Source organism: Odontesthes bonariensis, chromosome 10 (assembly GCF_027942865.1).
Source record: "Odontesthes bonariensis isolate fOdoBon6 chromosome 10, fOdoBon6.hap1, whole genome shotgun sequence".
Lineage (NCBI taxonomy): Eukaryota > Metazoa > Chordata > Actinopteri > Atheriniformes > Atherinopsidae > Odontesthes > Odontesthes bonariensis.
In genome coordinates, this window is record NC_134515.1 from 5,338,179 (window position 1) to 5,359,400 (window position 21,222).

The window sequence follows — 21,222 nt, forward strand, 5'->3', positions numbered from 1 at the left end:
GGCTGTGTTGGAGAATAAAGGAGCTCAGAGCAGATATTCACTGTTTGCACAGTCAGGACCCATCACACCACAGACTAACGACTGGGAAGCTGTCATGAGGAACGTTGATGCAAGTTCCCCAAAAAGTGTGCCTGAGTTCATTAATATGCAAATGTATGCAGCAGAGCCGAGTCTAATCAGATCATCTGCTTTGGGCTTCCTGTGGTACGAGTGTGAAGCTCTGCTGGGTTTTCTACTCCAGTTGTTGAGTTGAAGAAAAAAAGCAGCTTCCTCCTAATCAAGTTAATTAGCTCAGTAATCGGGGGGACGTTTTACACCAACATGTTTGTGTTTGCACTCGTTAGCTCAAAGTGTTGTTGCATCCTTCAACAGGAGACGAGTTTACGCCGCGAGGCGCTTCACGCTGTAATCAGACGATCTGCCCCACGTGGAGCACGAGTGGTGACAGCACGAAGCCGCTGCCGCGCAGCAACTCTGAAACTCAGGACAGATGAGTCGCATGTACAGTCTGGAGGTGATGACGTGGGACGGAGGCTTTGGACAAAGCAGCCGATGAGCAGAAATCTGCGACTTTCAGCACCGAAACGGACCCGAAGGCGTCCGACAGTCCTATTTATGGAGCTTTGATTCATCTCAAAAGCTGTGAAAACCGTGCTGGTGAGGCGAGCCGTTTCCACTTAGGTCCATTCTTTACGGTAATCTAAGCTGACCACAAGAAGGGGATTAAACATCACGAGTGCTTACATACAACAATCCTGCCTATTAACGTTCTTCTAGCGAGTTCCGCCTGATGAGGCTCAGTGGAGAAAAAAGGTGTCCTTCCTGATCATCCACTGCAGACATTAAACATAATTTTATACCATTTATTTCCCAGTTCTATATTCTTAAAGGGATAGTTCGCCTCTTTTGACATGAAGCTGTATGGCATCCCATATCAGCAACATCTTTTGCTACGTCCTGTGAGCAGAGTTCCAGCCTCGTTTTGGTGCTGATGAAGGTAGTCCGGCTACACACACTCAGTGTGTTGAAGTCCAGGCTGAAGACACACCTATTTTCAGCTGCGTTTGGATAAAGCTCCAAATCTGAAGCTTGAGTTTCAAAACTTAATCACATTGTAACTCCTGATTTTATCTATTGTTCTTCTTTCTTTCTTTTTTGTTTAAAATTTAAAACAGGCTTTTTTATTTCTACTGTTTTAATGCATCTGTAAAGCACTTTGAATCACCTTGTTGTTGGATTGTGCTGTACAGAGAAACTGGCCTTGCCTTAGTTCCATATTGTAGAACCGTCTGTATTACTTTATTTAAATAATCTAAATTATTATGTTTGTGAATCGATTCAGAATCGTCTGACTAGCGATGCGTCTAAGAATCGGAAATTTCCCCCACCCCCGACCTAAAATAGTCAGAAAGTACTCCAGTTGGCTCGCTTTCTTTACTTTGTAGAAATTTGTTAAAGGGAAAAACTTCTTCTGCAGTCGACTGCTCAACAGATTTTCACCATTTGACGGGGTGAAACGGCCAGATTTGAGCCTCAGATTGCATTTCTGCCTGCAGAGCTCAAGCATTTAAAAGGAGATAAAAGTACACAGCTTCTTGTGTTGGTTTGAAAACGAGCGCAGCTTCTTTTCATCTGTAAAACATTAAAGTTATTGAACCCTGCGTGTGGAAAGGATCTGTTATTTCTGCCTTAATGATGCACACTCGCCTCCATTCGCTGATTGTGACTGAGCTGATGCAATCAGTTGAAGATGCAGATTTATTAATATTCTACTAAACAGTCGAAGTTGATCTCTGTATCAAAGAAAGAGAAAATTAGAGGATGAACATCAACTAATTACCTTCTCGGCTTGCTGTGTGAACGGCCTAAGTGGCGATCAGAGGATGTGCCGCTGCGTGAGGCAACACCCAAACAGAGCTGGAGCATCTGCAAACATTTCCCTTCCACTGTCTGCAAAACAAACCCAAGGACTCAGTTCACGGAAAACCAGTATCATTTTTAATAATTACACATATTTACAAAGATGCGGCGAAGCAAAATTAAGCAGATCCAACCAGCATTATGTTTTTAAAATAAAATTAAAAAAACAACCTGAAAACGCACGGTCTTACTTCATTTTCAAATCATTCTCATTTTCTGTCTGAACGGCCCTTCAGTGTTCTGTAATGTAGATTAAAGGACTTTCAGTTCATCCATTGGTCCCTCAAGAAAAAGATGCCTCTGATGTATCGTCTGCTGTGCAAAGAGGTCGACAAAACATGAACACAATGCAGCCAACGAGGAGGAGTTTGGGAGGCTTGGCTTTCTGTGGAACTCCTTCCCCATATCTGTTCCCTCCCTGCAGCTAAATGAGACCCTCTAACTCGGGATCAGCTAATTAATCCTATTATGTAGTTATCAAATGAGCTCGGATCAGATTTGGTGGAGTAATTGTCAGCCAGTGGAGAGCTCTTCTTTCCCCAGAAGCACACGAGGGATCCGACGAGGCTCGTTCTGAGAGCAGAGGGACTTCTGTCGGAGCCGTTAATCCCAACCCGAGCTGATATCCGCTGATGTTTTGATCCCAGGGTTCATCGGCTCAACACTCCTGCATTTTGGTTAGATATGATGCTTACACTTCTGAAAAGGTAGCAGTTACACGGAGGTAAAGTGGCTTGAACTGGAACCAGCTTCATATATGATGAATCAGGACTGCAGAAATACGAAAACAGCTGGGCGAGCCGAGCTGGATTTACACCAAATGTCATCCACAAGGGGGGGTAATTTTGATGCTATTGGTATAAAGTACCAATTGACTAATTAATCACGACATCCCTAAAAGAAACTGTACTCAGATTCAGTAAAAATGGCTAAACAACACTTTTTTTTAAGTCGATTTAAATGAAATATTTTGCTGAAATTGGAAACATTAAGAGCACTAAATGCCAGTGTAAATCCAGACTGTGTAACTAACTGCAGGAACTTCCCAAAGTAACTATAAAGTAACTTCATAAGGACTTTTGGTATGGGCCCAGTACCCACTGCCTCCACAGTTACACACAGTTAACCTCCACAATAGCTCATGAAATCCGTTAACTTTGAGTTGTTTTGCAGGAATGGTTGCTGCCGTTTGGTAGAAACAACGTTCCAACTTAGCCGTTAAGTTTCTGTTATCTAAATAAGACAAAAAATAACTTGTTACTTCTTCTGAAACCAACCCTGTGGGAAGGTGCCACATTGCTGATTTTTGTGCCCGATGCAGAAGAGCACAGGTTTGTGTACTGCAGCTTAGACATGATGTCCAACAGTCAGGGCGTTTCTATGATGGAAGAAGGGTTGAATTATCGTGTTAGTCTGACCACAACAGGTGTGTAAACGCTGGATCACATTCAGCGAGTTAGGAGTCGAATTTCTCCTCGGCGTAACGGGACTAAGCGCTCAGTGCCGGCGCTCCAGTTTCCACCCGCGACTTCGACCTGGAAGCAACAGAAGAAGCTGCTAACAACAGAATTACCACAAGGAATAGCATCTCATTTGTAAGAAAAACAGTAAAGCCTACATCACGGATGAAATGGAAAAAAACTCTTCGGTTCACCTCTCAGAGTGGGACCTGTTCACAGCAAGCTAAAATTACTTCGGACCGCGATGTTAGCGCTCAACTGGAAAAGCCCAAACACTAACCAGCTAAAAGAAGCCTGCTGTGGTGGAACGAATCGATTCCTGCTTGTACACTGGGACAAGAAAGACAGGAAAGTAGTCCAATCAAAGTGCCCCATGAGCTGTAACTGCGGGTCGACCTAACCGAGCATGTAAACGTACAGGCAGCAGACCAATTTGCCAAATTCACTCTTTTTTTTTTTTTTTTTTTTTTTTAGTTCTTGGTGCTAAAAGTACCAGTAACTTTTGATAAAATACAGCTTCAGAGTATGATTTTGGTTAGATTCAGTGTTTTTTTGTTTTAATAGTCAGCAATACGGATACGTTTCAGTGGGTTCCGGACGGGAACCGGGCCGGTACAGTCCCTTCTGTGGACGGCAGACACACACACGAAGTCGGCTCTGCTGTAAGATGGCGGACGTGTACATAGTACATAGTAGGATCTGTCAGGTCGGGACTGTTCTGCTATCACAATTTACCCCAGTTATTTAAAAAATGTACAACATTTATATATTCTAACACTTCATCAGGACTTCTATGTGTGAATATGAGCTGGGACCCGCTCCGGTTAAAGCCAGCCTTTGTGCAGAGATGGTGAAACACGGAGAGAGACCCGTTTCCACCGGGCAGCACAACCCAACAGGTCACATGGTGGTTTTTTTTTGAGGGGTTGCAGATGGTCACGCAGTGGAAGCTTGTGCGGAAGGACCTGCGCCCGGCCAGCAAAGCCTGTACACTCTGTGGAAGCTAGGGCCGATGGAATGCTTTGTTTTTCAGCCTAATTTATGCGTTTCTAAAGCTGCCCGACTGCGACTGGCAGTAAGTCTGCTATGGCATTCAAACACCTTCCTATTACAGTCAGGTTGGAAAGTATGGAGCCGCACAGCACCCGTTTGGCATCGGGAAATCCTTGGCAAGCGGGACACAGTCCTCTCATCGCAGTAACCAACACGCCAAGCTTCACCTTGCAGCTTTTTGTCTCTCACCGCCACCGGTTTCTGTCGTTTCCTGCTTCGATTTTGCTCTTCTGAATTTTTTTTTTAAGCAATAAATAATCCGTTTTTGTTTTTTTTTATGTGATCCACTCAAAAACAAATTTTTTTTTTTGTGTGTGCTGGCTTCCAAACATACGGCTTTAACCTACCGAAAAAACCATGACGGGTGAAGAATGTCCAATAAGTGCAATCAGAGAGATAATTAATTAATTTGATCTTCGAGGCACTTCTTAAATAAAAAGTCGTCCCCCCCTCCTCCCTCCCTCCCCCTTTTCTTCTGTGAAAATCATAAAAGATAATAAAAACAAAAAAAGGTTTGTGTTGACGAATGAAAATGTGCCACTTTGCATCAATAAAAAGGCATCATCAATTTTGGATTCACTACCTACATTATAATACACAATAACTTATGTTCTCCTTTGTCATTGTACATTCTTGTCTCGTGTGAGGCTCCCCCCTCCCCCGTCCCTACAAGACAGAAAACCCAAAAACAAAAAAGTGCACGTAAAATGATTTCAAGCTCCTCAGCAGAACTTTCGTCTTCATCATCGTGAGGCGGCCTGAATGTGTTCATGACGGCAGGCACAGAATGAAAAAACATTTCTATTTTGGAGTTACAACGCCGGCCGTGCGCTCGCACACGAGGATGGACATTCTGAAGGTAGAAAGGAAAAATAAGAAAAGAAAAAGGAGAAGACGACATCATGACCGGGAATGTTTCTTGTGTCTCCGTTTTCTCCTTTTAATGCCAAGAAAAGAAGAGTCTGGTACCCCAACAGAACAGTCAGAATCAACCAGGAGGGACCTGGTCCAGAGGGCGAGTTCGTCCTCCTCGTTGCCCCGTGCTCTTCCCTCCTCCTCGCCTTCCAGGGTTGGCTTGTGAGTGGCTTTTTTTTTGGCTGAGACGGCAGCTTGGACAGACAGTAGGTGGGCGAGGGAGGAAGCTGGCCTCTCCTTCATACGGATTCTTCTGTGGAGAGCAGCAGGGGGTTGATGTATTCAAATCCCTCAAACTCTGACTGGTCTATTCGTTTGATGACATCCCTGAGGAGGAAAAGATGGACAGAAGAGTTAGAAGTGTCGAACCGACAGCACAAACCTGGACGGAGCTGGGCGCCGGATCCTCCTGGGTTTGCTGGAAAAAGCAGGTAAAGTTTCGAAGCCACAACATGATCCTGATGTCAGCTAATTTCTCATCAGAACTTGGATTGAGTGTTTAAAAGTAACAAATCCCAAGGAGCTCATCAACTGGTGAAAGATCTGCTCACTACCGAAACTTAAAGCAAAAATATTCAGCTCCCAGGCCAATTTATTGAGTCAGAGGGAGTGTTGTGGTCGCCCAGTGGTTCTCTGGAGCGAATGTTAAGAAAGAACAGAAAAGCTCAACACACAATGCATTTCATCTGGGCGGAAATCACGTTATTTTAACCGCAACCCCTGCAGAGATGTTGTTCTTAACATGTTTAGGCTACAAAATGAGTAAAATCAGAGTAAAATCAGAGGAGATTGCTGCTGGTTTCAGAGAAAGAGAGCAGCTTTATTCATCAGTACAACACGGCACATGTGAACAGCATGAGAGAAGCAAACAAAGGTAAAAGGCTGGCAGGATGCTAATGTGACTAAGTTGCAGTAACCTCGTTTGCTTTTTTAAAATACTACACTATTACTTTCAGAAGTCAGTCTCTGTGAGCACGTCTGTGTTATTAGCAGCAGGCCTCCTGAGTTTTAAAGTTTTGTGTGTATCTGCAGTGCAGGTTTGGGTTTCCTTAGGCTAAGAACTCCCAAACATGGGTTAAGCCCGATTTATGGTCGTCAGCAGCCGTTTTACGCTATTTATTTACCTTTTTCACTGTCATCTCTGCCTCACAGATGAGGCCTCAGTTAGCACCTCAGTTCTGCTTCAGACCAACATGGAAACAGATTCTTCTCAATCAAAAATGTTTGGTCATTTTGCAAATTTCACACAAAATTTGGGAATTTTGCAGCTATTGAAATGTTTTTGACATGTTCTTTTCCATCTTGCAGTAAATGAATGTAATTTATTGATTCCACACATGCACCACGTTTAAGCTAACTGTATAACATGAACTAGAACATTTTATTTTTTGTTTGGTCGGTTTGTTCATCACATATATCATGTATGTAAAGATAAGCAGCCTTAAGGCTGATTGATGGTCGCCTACGGAGACGCTCTCCGTGGCTTGCGTGCGTCAGCCAACATTCCTATCTATCTATCCGTCGAGGAGACGGAGACTCGCGGAGACCGCAAGGGTTGTGATTGGTCGGCTAACAACATAATTTCCGGAACTTTTCCGGTTTAGCTCCTTCCTCTCAGAACAACAACACCGCCATTTCTGAAAGAGTTTACTGTGCGCCGGTCAACATTTGGTCAAAGTTATTTTCATTTCAACATCAACAAGCTCCAACTCCAACAACAGTCTTTCTCTGTCGGTCGCCATCGTTCACTGTGAGGAGTGGAACGGAGCCGGAAGGTGAACAATCAATGAACGACTTTCACCATAGACGTCGCCAGATTGGGTCGTCTAGCGTAGCGACGCCTACTGATCGGGAGGTGAACTGCCTTGCGTATCTAACATCCCCACAGAGAACTTCGAAAGGTTTAACAGCCTCTGCGTGACCACGGAGTCGGATTGACGGATAGCGACGGAGAAGCATACCGAGGCCTTTAGGATCCTCCCAGAAAATCCACCATCGTGCACAGGGTACAGGTGTTAAAACCTGCTCCGTTATCGTCCAAACCACCTTCACCGACGACCCAAAAGCATTCGCCGTCATCTCGTCTCACCTGCTAAAAAGTTCAATGCGGTAAATCGTAGTTGCCTTCCCATGTTCCGATAAAGAGTCTCCACAAAAAGGCTGTTCCCAACCAGCCGGTTCTGATGCCTTTATTCTTCTATACAGACACGGAGGAACCGCACATTTATGTGCCAACATGTAAAAAGTGCTGCTGACCAGGTCAGCGTGGGCAATATCTTGCTGGTGTCTATCGTTGCCATGTCAACAAGGGGGAACTGTGCGCATACTGTCATCAGACCGAGGAGATAATGGCCAAAAAACCCGTTTTTTAAAAATAAGAATGTGTTGAGCAAGGGTATTTCTCCTTGGATATATGGCGGTGAATGAATGGGATCAGAGGCACAAAGCGTGTCATACCCCGGTATGATAGGTGGCGCTGTACCCATTCCAGCTGTTGCTAATAGAGCCACTTCCTGTTGACCTCTTCACCACCAACAACAACAACAAACTCAGGCATTGGAGAAAGATGGAGAACGCAGAGCAAGATGAAGCTACGTCCCTCTACATTTGGTCTGTGATGAGCTGCTTGTTGCACAAACTCGATGCCCAACGGAGCATTCTCCATCGCGTTGTTCGTTTCTTTCTGACGGCGACAACAACAGGAATATCGTCTGCTTTGACTTCCAGGTCACGACCCCGGGAAAACATCTGGAGCATGCGCAGAACGCAAAGTCTGATTCACCACGAGCTTCAGCGTCTACAAGCAGGTTTAGAGTGACTTTCAACCCAGTTATCTCGGGGTCTTAATCCGATTCGACCCAATTTCTTATCAGATTAAGGTGTCTACATGCACTTAATAACTCAGTCTGATTGTAATTTAGCCAATAATCCGATCCTTTCAGAGCCATGTGACCCCACTGAGTGTGTTTGGATGTGGACGACGGACGCAAAATTCACAGAAAAGTGGTGAAAATGTCGGTGTTTGCACGTGCAGGACTATGATCTAATCTGCTCACCTCCTTTTCTTTATAGCTGGGCGATGAGCCGACGCTTCTTCTTCTGCGTCTACCAAAACCGTGCAGAAAGGCGTCTTTCAGTGCATCGATGTCAAACTAATCAGTGGATGAACTTGAACCGATTTTTCTGAGTATGCTTCTATTATCAACAAGGCCGCAGTCGCAGGTAAATTGAGTGGAACCCCATAAAGAGCGTGCAGAGCGGCCGGGGTAAAAATAAACGGACTCCCTTAGCAACGCTGCTGCTTTCTTCTTCTTCTGCAGCAACAGGCTGTTTACTCATCTGTGTGCGACTGCGTGTGTGTGTGTGTGTGTGTTTGTGCGGTGGTGGTGAGACGAAGCCCAAAAAAAGGAGGCCTCTCGCTGGGAAAGGCCAAGAGGCTTTCTCCCCGCAGGCTCCGAGCGGGGGGCTTTGAAGTTAAAACAAAAGGTGCGTTCACTGTTCTACCAGGTGGGTGGGAGTCTCACATTAAGGGCCACCGGCGGCGTCGAACAGGTTGCTGATCCCACCCACACGGAGCGCCAGGACAAGTGAATGAAATGCTACAATGTCTTTCTTTGAGTGTGTCGACCGGAATATTGATGAAGCAAATATTTTCCTTCCCGTCTGATCTCATGTGAAGCACTCTCACCGTAGGAGTAGGTCAACCAAGAAGACAACAATTAGATTCAGAAAGTGGAGTTCTTCTATTTTGGAGTTTCAGGGAGGCAGAAAGAAGGAAAACACACAAAGGGGAGAGGGGGGGAGAAGGTTTGGGAGATGACCAACACAAACAGTGTGTTCAACCCAATGTAAATGGTGCCGTTTTTTTTTTTTTTCCCCAAGACTTGGATGATTTGAAAACATTACCAGATGCAGAGAGAAGGAGAAAGGGGACAGAGGAGGGAGTGGAGTAAGTAAGATGGAACAAGAGTAAGGAAGAAAAACTGCAGGAATATCAGAGCGACTCCTCTGGTTTTTTTGGAAATCAACCATTTGAGACTTAACATTTTAAAGCTTTTGATGGTGTAAAGTGACAAAAGAGCCAGAATTAAGTTTGAGGGTGTTAATGGGACCTATTTCAGCTGGGGGGGAAAGATTAAAACAGCAGAAAGGTCTGATAAAGCCGAGCTTCCAGTTAGCGGCCCCAGATTTATGAGAATAAACAGTCTAAACTACTGCTGGCGATGCAAAGCAAGCTGATTGTACGGAGTCAAAGGCCCCGATGAACCACACTCACATCCCACAGGACACGAGGGACTTGGCCATAAAGCCTTCTTCCACACAGAAAGAAAAATAAATGTAGAACTGGTTGGAAAAACTCTGCTCAGGATTGCATCTTTGCCTTTTCAGATGAGGCGGTTCTACGGGCCTCAGCGAGCACAGAGGTGGGGTGAAAATTAGCACCTCAAAGTCTGAGGCCGAGGTCCTCGTTTCTAAAGGCTGGATTGGCCTCTGTGGGATGGGAGCGAGTTTCTGCTTTTAACTTTCCAAACTGAGAGTGTTCTGACCCCCCCCCGACTTCTGCGAGTAAGACCCCGATCGCTCATCACAGTACGACACACAAAATGCACGCCTTTAAAGGGATAGTTCGCCTCTTTTGACATGAAGCTGTATGACATCCCATATCAGCAACATCATTTATGAACATCTTCTTACCCCCTGCTGCGTCCTGTGAGCAGAATTCCAGCCTCGTTTTGGTGTTAACGAAAGTAGTCCGGCTAGTTGGCCGGGGTTTAAAAATAAAGTGTTTTGCTTCTCAAAACAATATGCGTTCAAAAGAGTAATACATTTGCATCACAAAATCGTTCTCCATGAAAAAGTCAGAGCTCACAATCGCTTGGCCCTATTTTCTCTCCCTTCGTACCACTGCCTGCTGTGCATACCGAGCAGTCCCCTGCTTCCGAGCAGCAAACACCGTAACAGGCGCGGCTGTCGGCAGGCGGCAGCAGGCAGTGATACGAAGGGAGAGAAAATAGGGCCAAGCGATTGTGAGCTCTGACTTTTTCCTGTTTTTCCTTTTTTTCTCTCCCTTCGTATCACTGCCTGCTGCCGCCTGCCGACAGCCGCGCCTGTTACAGTGTTTGCTGCTCGGTCTGCACAGCAGGCAGTGATACGAAGGGAGAGAAAATAGGGCCAAGCGATTGTGAGGTCTGACTTTTTCCTGGAGAACGATTTTGTGATGCAAATGTATTACTCTTTTTGAACGCATATTGTTTTGAGAAGCAAAACGCTTTATTTTTGTAACCCCAGCAAACTAGCCGGACTACTTTCGTCAACACCAAAACGAGGCTGGAACTCTGCTCACAGGACGCAGCAGGGGGTAAGAAGATGTTCATAAATGATGTTGCTGATATGGGATGTCATACAGCTTCATGTCAGAAGAGGCGAACTATCCCTTAATATGACTAAAGCAGCTATTTTCATGCATTTGAGCAATAATGACAGCTACAGGTATCTGAATGTAATCAGGTGTCCTGTTGGTTGCTCGGGGTTGCCTGTGTGTGATAACCTGCATGTTAAGACCACACAAGTGATATCTGACCACATGTGGTTAATGCAGATGCACTTCCAGGGATATTTTTGCATTATAAACTGTTATAACTTCTGAGCATTTTGAGTCAACACTCACTCTATTTTTTTTTTTGTCAGTTACCAAGGTTACAAGTGTTTTTGTCTCGCAAGGCTGACGGAGAGAATGCAGCTCACCGTTCTGCAGGAATACCACACAGGCTCTGCTCGGTCAGTCGACCTCGAGTTCCAGTGCGAAACATTTGGGGACATTTATCGGGAAAAAAAATACACATCTGTGTTCTTGTTACAATAGAGCGAGCAATTTATATCCAAAAATGTCCGCCATGATGCATGTTACCGCAGTAACTAAGAGGGGGACAAAACTGAACATTTGATTAAGAGCAGCCCTGCTGCTATTTTTCCAAGGCCAAAACTTTGTATTAAAGCATTATTTAGTTCCTTTTTCTGTCTGTTAACATTTCTTATTTTGATTAAAAATGTTTCTCATTCTGAACCTTTTTGTTTATATACATATATATTTTTTTTGGTCATCTGAGGACAAAATAAGCCCTAAAAAAGAACTATTTTCACAAGCTGACATGATTTACTGAGTTCCTAAAGGGAATTTGTTTTAAACCTGGACCTTATTTCTGGCATAAAATACGTTCATCTACTCATCGATAACAGTTTGGTGAAAGTTGGCGTCCTTCGGACGATATATATATCTCCATATAACGTGAGAGAACAGGGCAGAGACGATACAGCCTCTAAATAAGGCATTATCTGTCTTTATTTCACCAATACTTTAAGACCAATGAATGAATGAACGCGTACTATTGCACTGTTAGCTCAGAGCTAATTCACTCCTTACCAGAGTGAATAAGCTGTGCTGCAGCGACGCGTTGATGACGTCATGGACGCGCAGTTTGTAGAAAGCCCCCCGATAACAACAACAACACGGCAGCTCTGAACTAACAGTGCAACAGTACGCGTTCCTTCATTCATGGGTCTTAAAGTATTGGTGAAATAAAGACAGATAATGCCTTATTTAGAGGCTGTTTTGTCTCTGCCCTGTTCTCTCCCGTTATATGGATATACGCCGATCTCCAGTGATCTAAATATCTTCCGAAGGACGCCGACTTTCACCAAACTGTTATCGGTGAATAGATGAACGTATTTTATGGCAGAAATAAGGTCCAGGTTTAAAAAACCCAACTTCCCCTTTAAGGTCTTTGGAGGTTGAGTTGTTCGAAGTACTTATTACTTTAGTTGTTAGTACCTAACCTTGCCAAACTATCCCTTTCATGAAATTACATGCTTAAGTCAAAATTCAACATAAAGATGGTAGGGAAGCACCCTTTTCCTACTCTAAATTTATATCTCAGATCTAGATTTAGGGTTTGGAAAGACTCAAAAAGATATTTTTGCCATAACATTTTACCTGAGAGCTCACACTGCCACACACAGCAAACCAAGCTGATTGAAAGATATTAGGCTGGCTGTTCTTTAACTCAAATACTTAATGGTACTGATCCCGGTTTAAGGTGCAGTCTTGTTCTGTGTCATGTGTTGAACATGCACCAGTTGTCAAAACACTTAACTGCTTCATGCAACAGCCAGCCAGGAGATTTATACTCCATTAAAAAGTAGCATTTCAATCCCTCATTGAGATTTGAGCTCCCTGGGCTTCAGGGTCGCTCCAGTCCCCTGCTTTGTTTGTTATTTGGAGGCCTAAATGGGGTACTTTTCACCATTTATTAATGGTGGAGCCCATGATGGTGCATTTAATGACAAATGGAAGTCGGAATTTCCAACTTTCAACTGGGGAAAAAATGGGTAACTCCTATTAGAAGTCAGAGAAGACGAAGACCGAGCAAAAATATTAACGTCCGATTTATTTCGGAAGTTAAATAAACTGCTGAATTATTTGTTAATAGGAAAGCAAAGCAGGGTTTTCACTTCCCACTTCCAAGGCACAGCGAACGCAGCATGATTTTTGAAGTTGGGCGGAGATACAGATCAAGAGACTGGATATTTCTACCCTGAGCTGGTAGTGTGACGTGCAAACACACTGAATCACCGAAGGAGATGTTTTCAAACCCAGGGAGCTACAGAAAGGGCCAGGGTTGGGTTTAAATTCTTTATCCTGACACAGTAATTCATTGCATTAAGTGTGTGGTCAATGCATAATGTATCACACTGTGTGCACTGGCAACGTTAAAGTATTCAACTTGCATGCTGTAATTTGTCGTTAAATATGGGATAAAAAGAAATAAAGACTATCGTATAGCAACAGGTTTGCAGACATGAGCAGTAATGCAGCCCTAACCATGATAAACTGCATTCAGCACCCTGAAATCAACCTCCAAAAGAGGCAAGAGATGACAAAAGTGTGTTTTCCTTGGCCCTGGCTGAGGCTGCCATTTTCTAAGACTGAGAACTGGCAAAGAAAACCTCAAACCTCATCTCTCCCCCCCTCCCATCACCACTCTGGCTAAGGGCCCCCTAGCAATCCTGGCTTTTAATGTTGCAATGTAAATCTCAAACGTGGAGGGTTTACCCTTCTCTCTCCCCTATGCTGCTCTCACTTCTCTTTCTTCTCGTGCCAGCTCATCGTGAGTGGGAGAGAGGGGAGACTGGAGAGCTTTTTGCATCACCCCCCTACGAGGAGAGGTGGGCGACGTCAGCCCCTCTCCTTGGTAACAGAGGGAAGAGAAAGGGATGGGGAGACAAAGTGCGAGACGAAGGCATGAGGCTTTTTTTCTTCTTTTTTTTTTTTGGCAAGTTGCCGTTATTAGTTAGAAACAGCAGAGACGGACAGGAAAGGGACCAAAACAGAGCAGGGAAGGACCGGCAGGATGGTCCAGCTGGTCAGGAAAAAGAGCAGTGGACTCCTTGGTGAGAACATTTGCACCCTGACTGGGTCACAGTCGTGTAAATCTTCTTCTTAATGCGCCGCATTGTTTAATGCCTGGTTGGTGTCTCCACTACTGAAGAGACATCGTGCTCCCCACCCTGTTCTTCCTCTCATCTCAGCCTCCTTTACAACTGCCTCCTCAGAAGTCTGTCATAGACTCCCATCTCAAATGAGAAAGGGATGAGCTCCAGTCCTCCCGCTGCAGCCCCTTAATGAGCTGCGAGGCTGGGTTTGGAGTTGGGCTGCCTGGTATGCTGCCCTCAGTATATGTACTGTGATACACCTTGGCAGTTAGACAAACTCCTTCCTAACATCACGACTCTGGAGACAGTTGTCCCCTGTCCACAGGTTTATTGACGGAAGAAAGAGTAAAACTAAAACACACAAAGACATAATACAAATAAAATGGCTTCCTCTTTATACTTAAACACACACACCATGGCTGTGTTCGAAACCGCATACTACATACTTGCAAACTACATACTCATCGATCAGCCAGTATGCAGAGCGTTTACCCACAATGCATTTCGCTCCTGCCCGAGCCGAAATCAGCCGGCCTGAAGCTGATTTCTCTTAAGCTCTAAACCCTGTAAACTTTAGCAACATTTGAAACATTTTCAGGCGAGAAAGTAGTCGTTTAGATCCCCAACGTGCTGAAAACCTGACAAAATACCGGCTATTTACCATTTTGTTCCCACGAATTCGGCGCTACTAAAGCTAGCCGCAGTGAGCAACGCACTTCCGGTTATTTTCACAAAAATAAAATCCCCGTTGCCTTTTATCATAGGGAAAGCCATTACGATACAATTGGTGCTTTTGTTTTGAAAACAGGAAGTGAACCTACCCTCGTTGTAGCTAGCTTGAAACTGCCGTTTTGACAGGAAATGACGATCGGCGACGTCACGTTACGTTGCATCTTGGGTAGTTTGAGTATGAGTAGTAACCTCATGATGACTAGCCAACATTTCGGAGAATCTAGTATGCATCCGGGAACTTCTCGCTTACTCAAACTCGCATACTAACTCAAAAAGTCAGTATGAGTAGTAGGAGAAGTATGCGGTTTCGAACACTGCCCTGGTAAACAGCACCTTCAAACTGATGGAGGAATCTGGTTGCTACCCAAAGACATCTGTCATGGCTGCACGACATGACGGGCATTAAATATATTATTATATTAATTAGTTAATTAATATTTACATTCTGTATTTATTACACATACTGTATTTATTTTTATTATTCTCATAATTCTCAGCCCTATTGTACCACCCATACTCAATTCCATTCTTACTGTTCTGTATTTCTAATTTTTTATTCTTTTATGTTATTGTTGAGTGTTGTACTTTGCGAGTGAAGTTTTACCGGAGTCATATTCCTTGTTTGTTCAGTCAAACCTGGCCAATAAAGCCGATTCTGATTAATAAGGCCACTAAGAAGGGTGAGAACACCAATTACTGACAGCTTCACCAAGACGTTTTATCTCCAAGAGGGAATTTAAATTCTGCTTCCGGTGAAAATGAACCAAATCAGGGTTTTGACATCACATGATTACAAGCTACAATTGTGCACAAATCTGTACTTTTGTATCACATGTGGTGCAACTGTTCAAAGGAGGGTTCCCCACTCAGATGTGTCCAAGAACAAAGGAGGTCATACAGTATGCTGCACACATCGTATGGCTCCTGGAGGCAAACTGGAGTTTTGTGGCACAGAGATATTTAATAAAACTGACTTAACAAGAGGCAACACAGCTCTGAGTGCCAGCGTTGCTCTTCTTTGCTTCATCTGCTCTTTAATGCAGAGAGTAGCCGAGGCTACAGCGGTGTGCAAAGGTTTTTAATGTCCAATTCATTACGTGCTTCACCGTCTACTAGCACGAGTTATCTCGGGGTCTTAATCCGATCGCAAGTAACTCTATTCGACCCAATTTCTTGTCCGATTAAGGTGTCTATATGCACTTAATAACTCAGTCTGACTGTAATTTAGCCAATAATCCGATCCTTTCAGTGTCATGTGACCCCACTGATTGGTTTTCAGCCCACTTCTTGTGTCATTTGGCACAGCTCAGCCTTTACTCCCTGTTTCCCTTCCTTAAGAACGGCTTCCTGACAGCCACCCTTCCATGGAGCCCATTTCTGATGAGGCTTGGGCCAACAGCAGATGGATCAGCTGAAGGTCCAGATGCATCTCTCAGCTCCTGTGTCAGGTCTTTGCTGGATGTTTTCCTCTTTCTTAAGGACATCACTTTCAGATCCTGTTCATCTGCTGGAGATAGTTCTTTAGGCCTGACACTTCTTCTTCTGTCCTCCACTTGTCCAGTTTCCTCAAATGTTTTAAGGACAAGTTTTCAGCTCAAGGAGTTTGGTATGAGGAGTGGCTCAAAGGTTTTGTGCCTCATGTGTTGCATACTGCCTGGATCTAAAGCATCGTGACGATTCATAACATGGACTCGTTATGATTTGGAACTAAAAAACTCAGATAATCCATTAAGCATGCGACAGTAAGACTGTTTAAATTCTGTTTTAAAGCAATTTAATCGTGTAAAAAAGCAGAAGCTGTGAGATTCTGCCTCATCTTGCTGTGCAACTGTTTGGAGACTATCTAAATTATGGATCCAAATCTGACTTTAAAATAATGGAAAAAGTTATAATTCCATAAGCTTTGATCATTTGAGACATTTTTTATGTATAAAATAGATTTTTTTTCTTTTTTTAAATCGTTTCTGGCTTTGCTCCAGAGCTGGTTCGTCACATCATTTTAAAACAACTACAGGAAGAAAAATCACAAAGTTAAAAGTCTTTGTGTGCGACTTTGTTCTCGTTTTATTATCAGTTCCTCTGCTCAGTTTCTATAGAATAGCCGGGACCAGAAGTCCTACATCTTTAGAAATGTGTGACATTAGTTTTATGTATTATCCCTGTTAAATAAGCTCTAAATGAAATGGAACACATGGAAAACACTGGATGGATAAAGCTTTTTTATGGGCTACCTGTCGCTCTCTACTGAAGATCATTGGTGGAAAAACTGGTTTCGTGGTCATGTGACCCAGTTGGTTTTAAGCATTCTGACTCGTACACACTTTGCTCTGGATCAGTTTGCTTATTGAACTTTTTTTTATTTTTATCACAATCGTCAGACTTTTATGACATTCTCAAGAACAGGAAATGACTTTAAAAGCCTTCAACTTTTTGTAAATCTGAAAAAGTCATCACCAACAGCGATCTGCGAGAGGAAACTTTCCCAAAAGGATGGAAAATGTGGAATAAATCCAAAGCCTTGGTAGTTATCAGGTCCTTGTTATCATATTATTATCTTATCTGTGTTAACTGAAGAGAATTTAAACCTTTTTAATTACAGTTCAGTTCCTTTTTCAGTCCCATTGGTTTCCTTGTGGGGAAAACCAATGGGATTTATAAAGGTGCAATCATTTTATTCATGTTCTCTTTATTTACATTCTTATCAATACTTCCCGCCTGTATGTTAGAATATTTTTGCAAATATTAACCACCTCCCCAGGAGCTCCTGGCAGTACAATCCATCAGTGCAACAAGGAATGTTGCTCGCTATGTCAAGAAAGAAAGCACATTCCATCTTTTTCTTTGACATTAAGGACTTCTTAACACCCTTTAAGGCTGTTATTAGGAGCCGAAGTCGACGTTTCAGAATCTGCAGAGACCGCGGATAAATAACTGATGCACGTGCGGTCTCTGTGGAACTTGTTATTTTGGCTCTTCTGCAGCACGTCTCGTGTGCTTTGGTGATGCATTGCCCAACATATATTTAAATAATGAAGACCCTGTGATCTGAGCAGGCTCCGTCAGAGCAGAACAGGCTGAACCACCAAAGCAGAGACTCTGGTTGCACCTTGAATGTTTTTACAGAGTCAACTGTGATCCCAAAATTAGAGATGCACCGATCAATCGGCCACCGATTAAAAAAGCCGGTTTTATCGATATCGGCCAAAAATTTTGCAATCGGTGCATCTCTACCCAAAATTAACTTAAAAATGCACCTCAAGTCAACGCCCCCCGGTTCTAGCTGCTGGTAGCTCGCTTTGATTGGACATTCCCATCAAACATCTTGTGCCGTCTTTTAGCACCCACTCAAATGTTAAACGTAAGTGTACATATGAAGGAGAACTAGGAATATAAATGCATGAGGAGTCCTGGGAACAGGCCACACAGAGGGTACGATCTACCACCTCTTGTGCTCGTCTTGGACTTATTCAGTTTAAGGTCTTATACAGGGCACATTTCTCTAAATTGTATTCGGAAGTGGAAGACAAATGTGAGAAATGCCATGGCTCCCCTTGTCACCTCAGTCACATGTTTTTTCTTTGTCCTGATCTGAAAGGTTTCTTTTTTCGGGTTATTTTTCTATTATGTTCACTGTTCTTGGGGTAAATATTCAACCATGCCCTCTGATTGCCATATTTGGGATTCCTGGTCCCTCACAATTAACTCCACACAAAAGTAAATTATAGCATTCACTTCCTTACTAGCAAGACGTTTATTATTGTTGTATTGGAAGTCTGCTAAATATCCTTCTATTCCAGGTGGCTTAAAGATGTCATGTTTTGTTTTGTTTTTTAAACTTGAGAAAATTAAAGTGCATGTACAGTCAAATTTTTTACACAAATGGCAACCCTTTATTTCCTGTTTCACCAATTCAGAGGTACTACCTGTTTTGGTAGTTGCTTGTTTTTATGCTGCTTTATGCTGTTCTTTTAAATGCCTTGTCTTTATGTAAAGCACATTGAGTTGCCTGTGGTATGAAATGTGCTGTATAAATAAAGATGCCTTGCCTTGTTCACTGTTTACTACGTGACACTCTGTAAATTAATTAAATTATTTTCTTCTACATTCACTGGAAAAAATCCAAGTCTTACCAAGTATATTTGTCTCATTTCTAATCAAAATATCTCATTACACTTAATATAAGACACAACTGCCTAACAAGTACTATTTCAGCCAGATATAGGGACTTGTTTGAGGACAATACATCTGAAATATCTTGTTAAATGAAAAAGTCTTGAAAACATCTTGTTTTGAGTCACATATCATATGAAACAAGCTTTTTTTGACATTTGAAGAGATTTTTAAGCTAATTTCCTGATCACTTTTATCTAAAAAGTCTTAAATATCACATTTTATTTCAAGAAATCTTGACAAGCTGATTTTCACTAGTTCCATTGGCAGATTTTTTTGCTTATTTCAAGCAAAAACGTCTTTTATTTGTTGTTTTTTTAAACTTATTTTTGGAGGGGCATTTTTTCCAGTGTTTTTATCAGAGTGTTTTTGTTTTGTTTTGTTTTACATATCTAATCGATTACATATGTGTGTGTTAAAAAGAAAAGAAAAGGCAAATTGTACGTCTGAAACGGAAAGTATTGTATTGTAGCTTTCAATAAAAATATTTGGGAAAAAAAAACAAAACATCTTGTGCCGTATGGGACGAGTCGTTCTCACCAGCCTCTTCGTGCATGTTTTCATTCGTTCGTTCTAATGAGTGGACTGTTTTCTAAGGTGGGTTCGGTGCACGATCCATTTCACTTTCAGCTCAGCGCCTGTTTTTGAGCAGCAGCTTTGTTTAGAAACGGATGGCTGACAACGCTTCCAATGAATGCTTCGCAGAGAGAAATATAAACGCTGGAGCCTGAACAATCAATCTAGCATGGATTTAAATAAAACTGTTGTCTCACAAAAGCCTGGTAATATCTATGGGAACGGCTTGCCAAAGCCTTATGGAATCTATTTTCTGATGGCACAGAGGAAAACAAGCCCCGCTTGTGTCTTCGTGCTGCGTCTGCAGACAATCTTCGGCGGCGGAGCCTGCGTCGTGTCTGTTGCCGTGCCAGAAATCTTCAGCCTTTTCTCTCCAAAAGTAAATCTCAAACAAGGGCTTCTGTCAGATCCTGAAGGCTACATGTTGGCATTAATCAAGACAATGTCCCTGATGGATAAAGACGTCGACGCTGGGAACTCGCGGGGGGGATGTTTTTGCTTTATTTGATGAGAAAGTCCTCCGAGAAGATGGCACAGCATGCCGTGTTTGTGAGAAAACACATTTAAGAAGGCGAGCTCTTATTTTTTTGGGTTTTTGTTTTTAACCCCGTTCGACCACGTGATGGAAAGAGTCTTCTTTTTGAAATGAGAGCACCTCTACAGATGTGCAGATCCACAGCTGTCAGGCTGCAAAGCAAAGAAATGCATCCGTTCTAACAGGGAATGTAAAAGCAACATAAAGGGCAAAAAGCCATGAAATCAAGCGATCATTAAGACATCATAGGGCATCATATTAAACCGCCATTTTATTTTCCTACGGTTTTTGAAATGGCTGAACTGAAAAATGGCGATTTAAAAACATTTCTAGACTCTCTCACTGTTCTGCCCTTTAATTTGTTGTGAGATAGGTGTTTAATGTTAATTTAGTCTCAGTCTATCCAGACCTTTATTTTGAAGGTCAGCTGAGGTATGAAACAGGAAGTGTGCAATCTTCTTTAGTTTTCAGTCAGCCACATGTGAAGAAGTTCATCCACTGCAATCTGCCTTTTGTTTATGCCACCAACACCACCGTCTGTAAGTTTTCAGTTAATATTCAGGGGTAGGGATGGGAATCAAGAACCGGTTCTTGTTGAGAACCGGTTCCCAGTGTTTCAATTCCTTGGAATCGTTTGGCGATTTTGCAAACGATTCCCTTATCGATTCCAGTGGGCGCTAATGACGTCAATGAGTCCGGCGCAGCCAGCAGTCAACAGTAAACATGGCGCCCAAGCGGTACAAACGCTCGAAAGTTTGGTTACACATCCCTAAAAAAGACGACAACAGGGCAACTTGTAAAGTAAATATTTCACCAAAGGGAGGAAATACTACCAACATGCAATAACTATGAATGAATGTCGCGTTTTCGATCTGCTCCGGACTAACGTCGGTGAATCTGAACCCAGCAACGTTAGCAACGTTAGCATGTCCTCGGCTAACACTGCAGGTAACTAACTAACTAACTAACACTGCCTATCATGTTAGGGCCATTTGCCTCATTGTAAAAGCTGCTGTTAGTAACGGTTAAGGTTAAATGAATGCCTTCTCAGGCATTACATTTGGATGAAATCATGAGAGACAGAGCCTGACTGGCTCAGAGCCAGAGGCTGGTGGTACTACCCCCAGTTCACCTCTACCTCCAGCTTCTCCTTTCACCAGAGCAGGAAGAGTTAAATTACCCAGGCCATGATAGACCAATGTGGACCTCACCGTTGTTGGGTTTGTAAGGTCATGACTCGTGTTACTTCTAAACTAAACAAAGTTGATGCTAATTGACCGGTTTGTTGTCCTTTTTCTCCAAAAGAGAATCGATAAGGGAACCGACAAAGAACCGAATCGTTAAGCAGAATCGAAAATGGAATTGGAATCG

At 43.0% G+C, this 21,222-nt stretch overlaps 1 protein-coding gene across 3 annotated transcripts in view; it reads right to left on the bottom strand.

The window, feature by feature from the left end:
- Positions 1–1,975: 1,975 nt before the first annotated feature.
- The window catches only part of prkcz (protein kinase C, zeta), a 181,553-nt gene continuing 162,306 nt past the window's right edge, over positions 1,976–21,222 (bottom strand). For all 3 annotated transcript variants that reach the window (XM_075476008.1, XM_075476007.1, XM_075476009.1), the window contains one exon: positions 1,976–5,675. In XM_075476008.1, the coding sequence (XP_075332123.1) occupies positions 5,588–5,675 (88 nt within the window). In that variant the 3' untranslated portion in view covers positions 1,976–5,587. The remainder of the gene's footprint in view (positions 5,676–21,222) is intronic.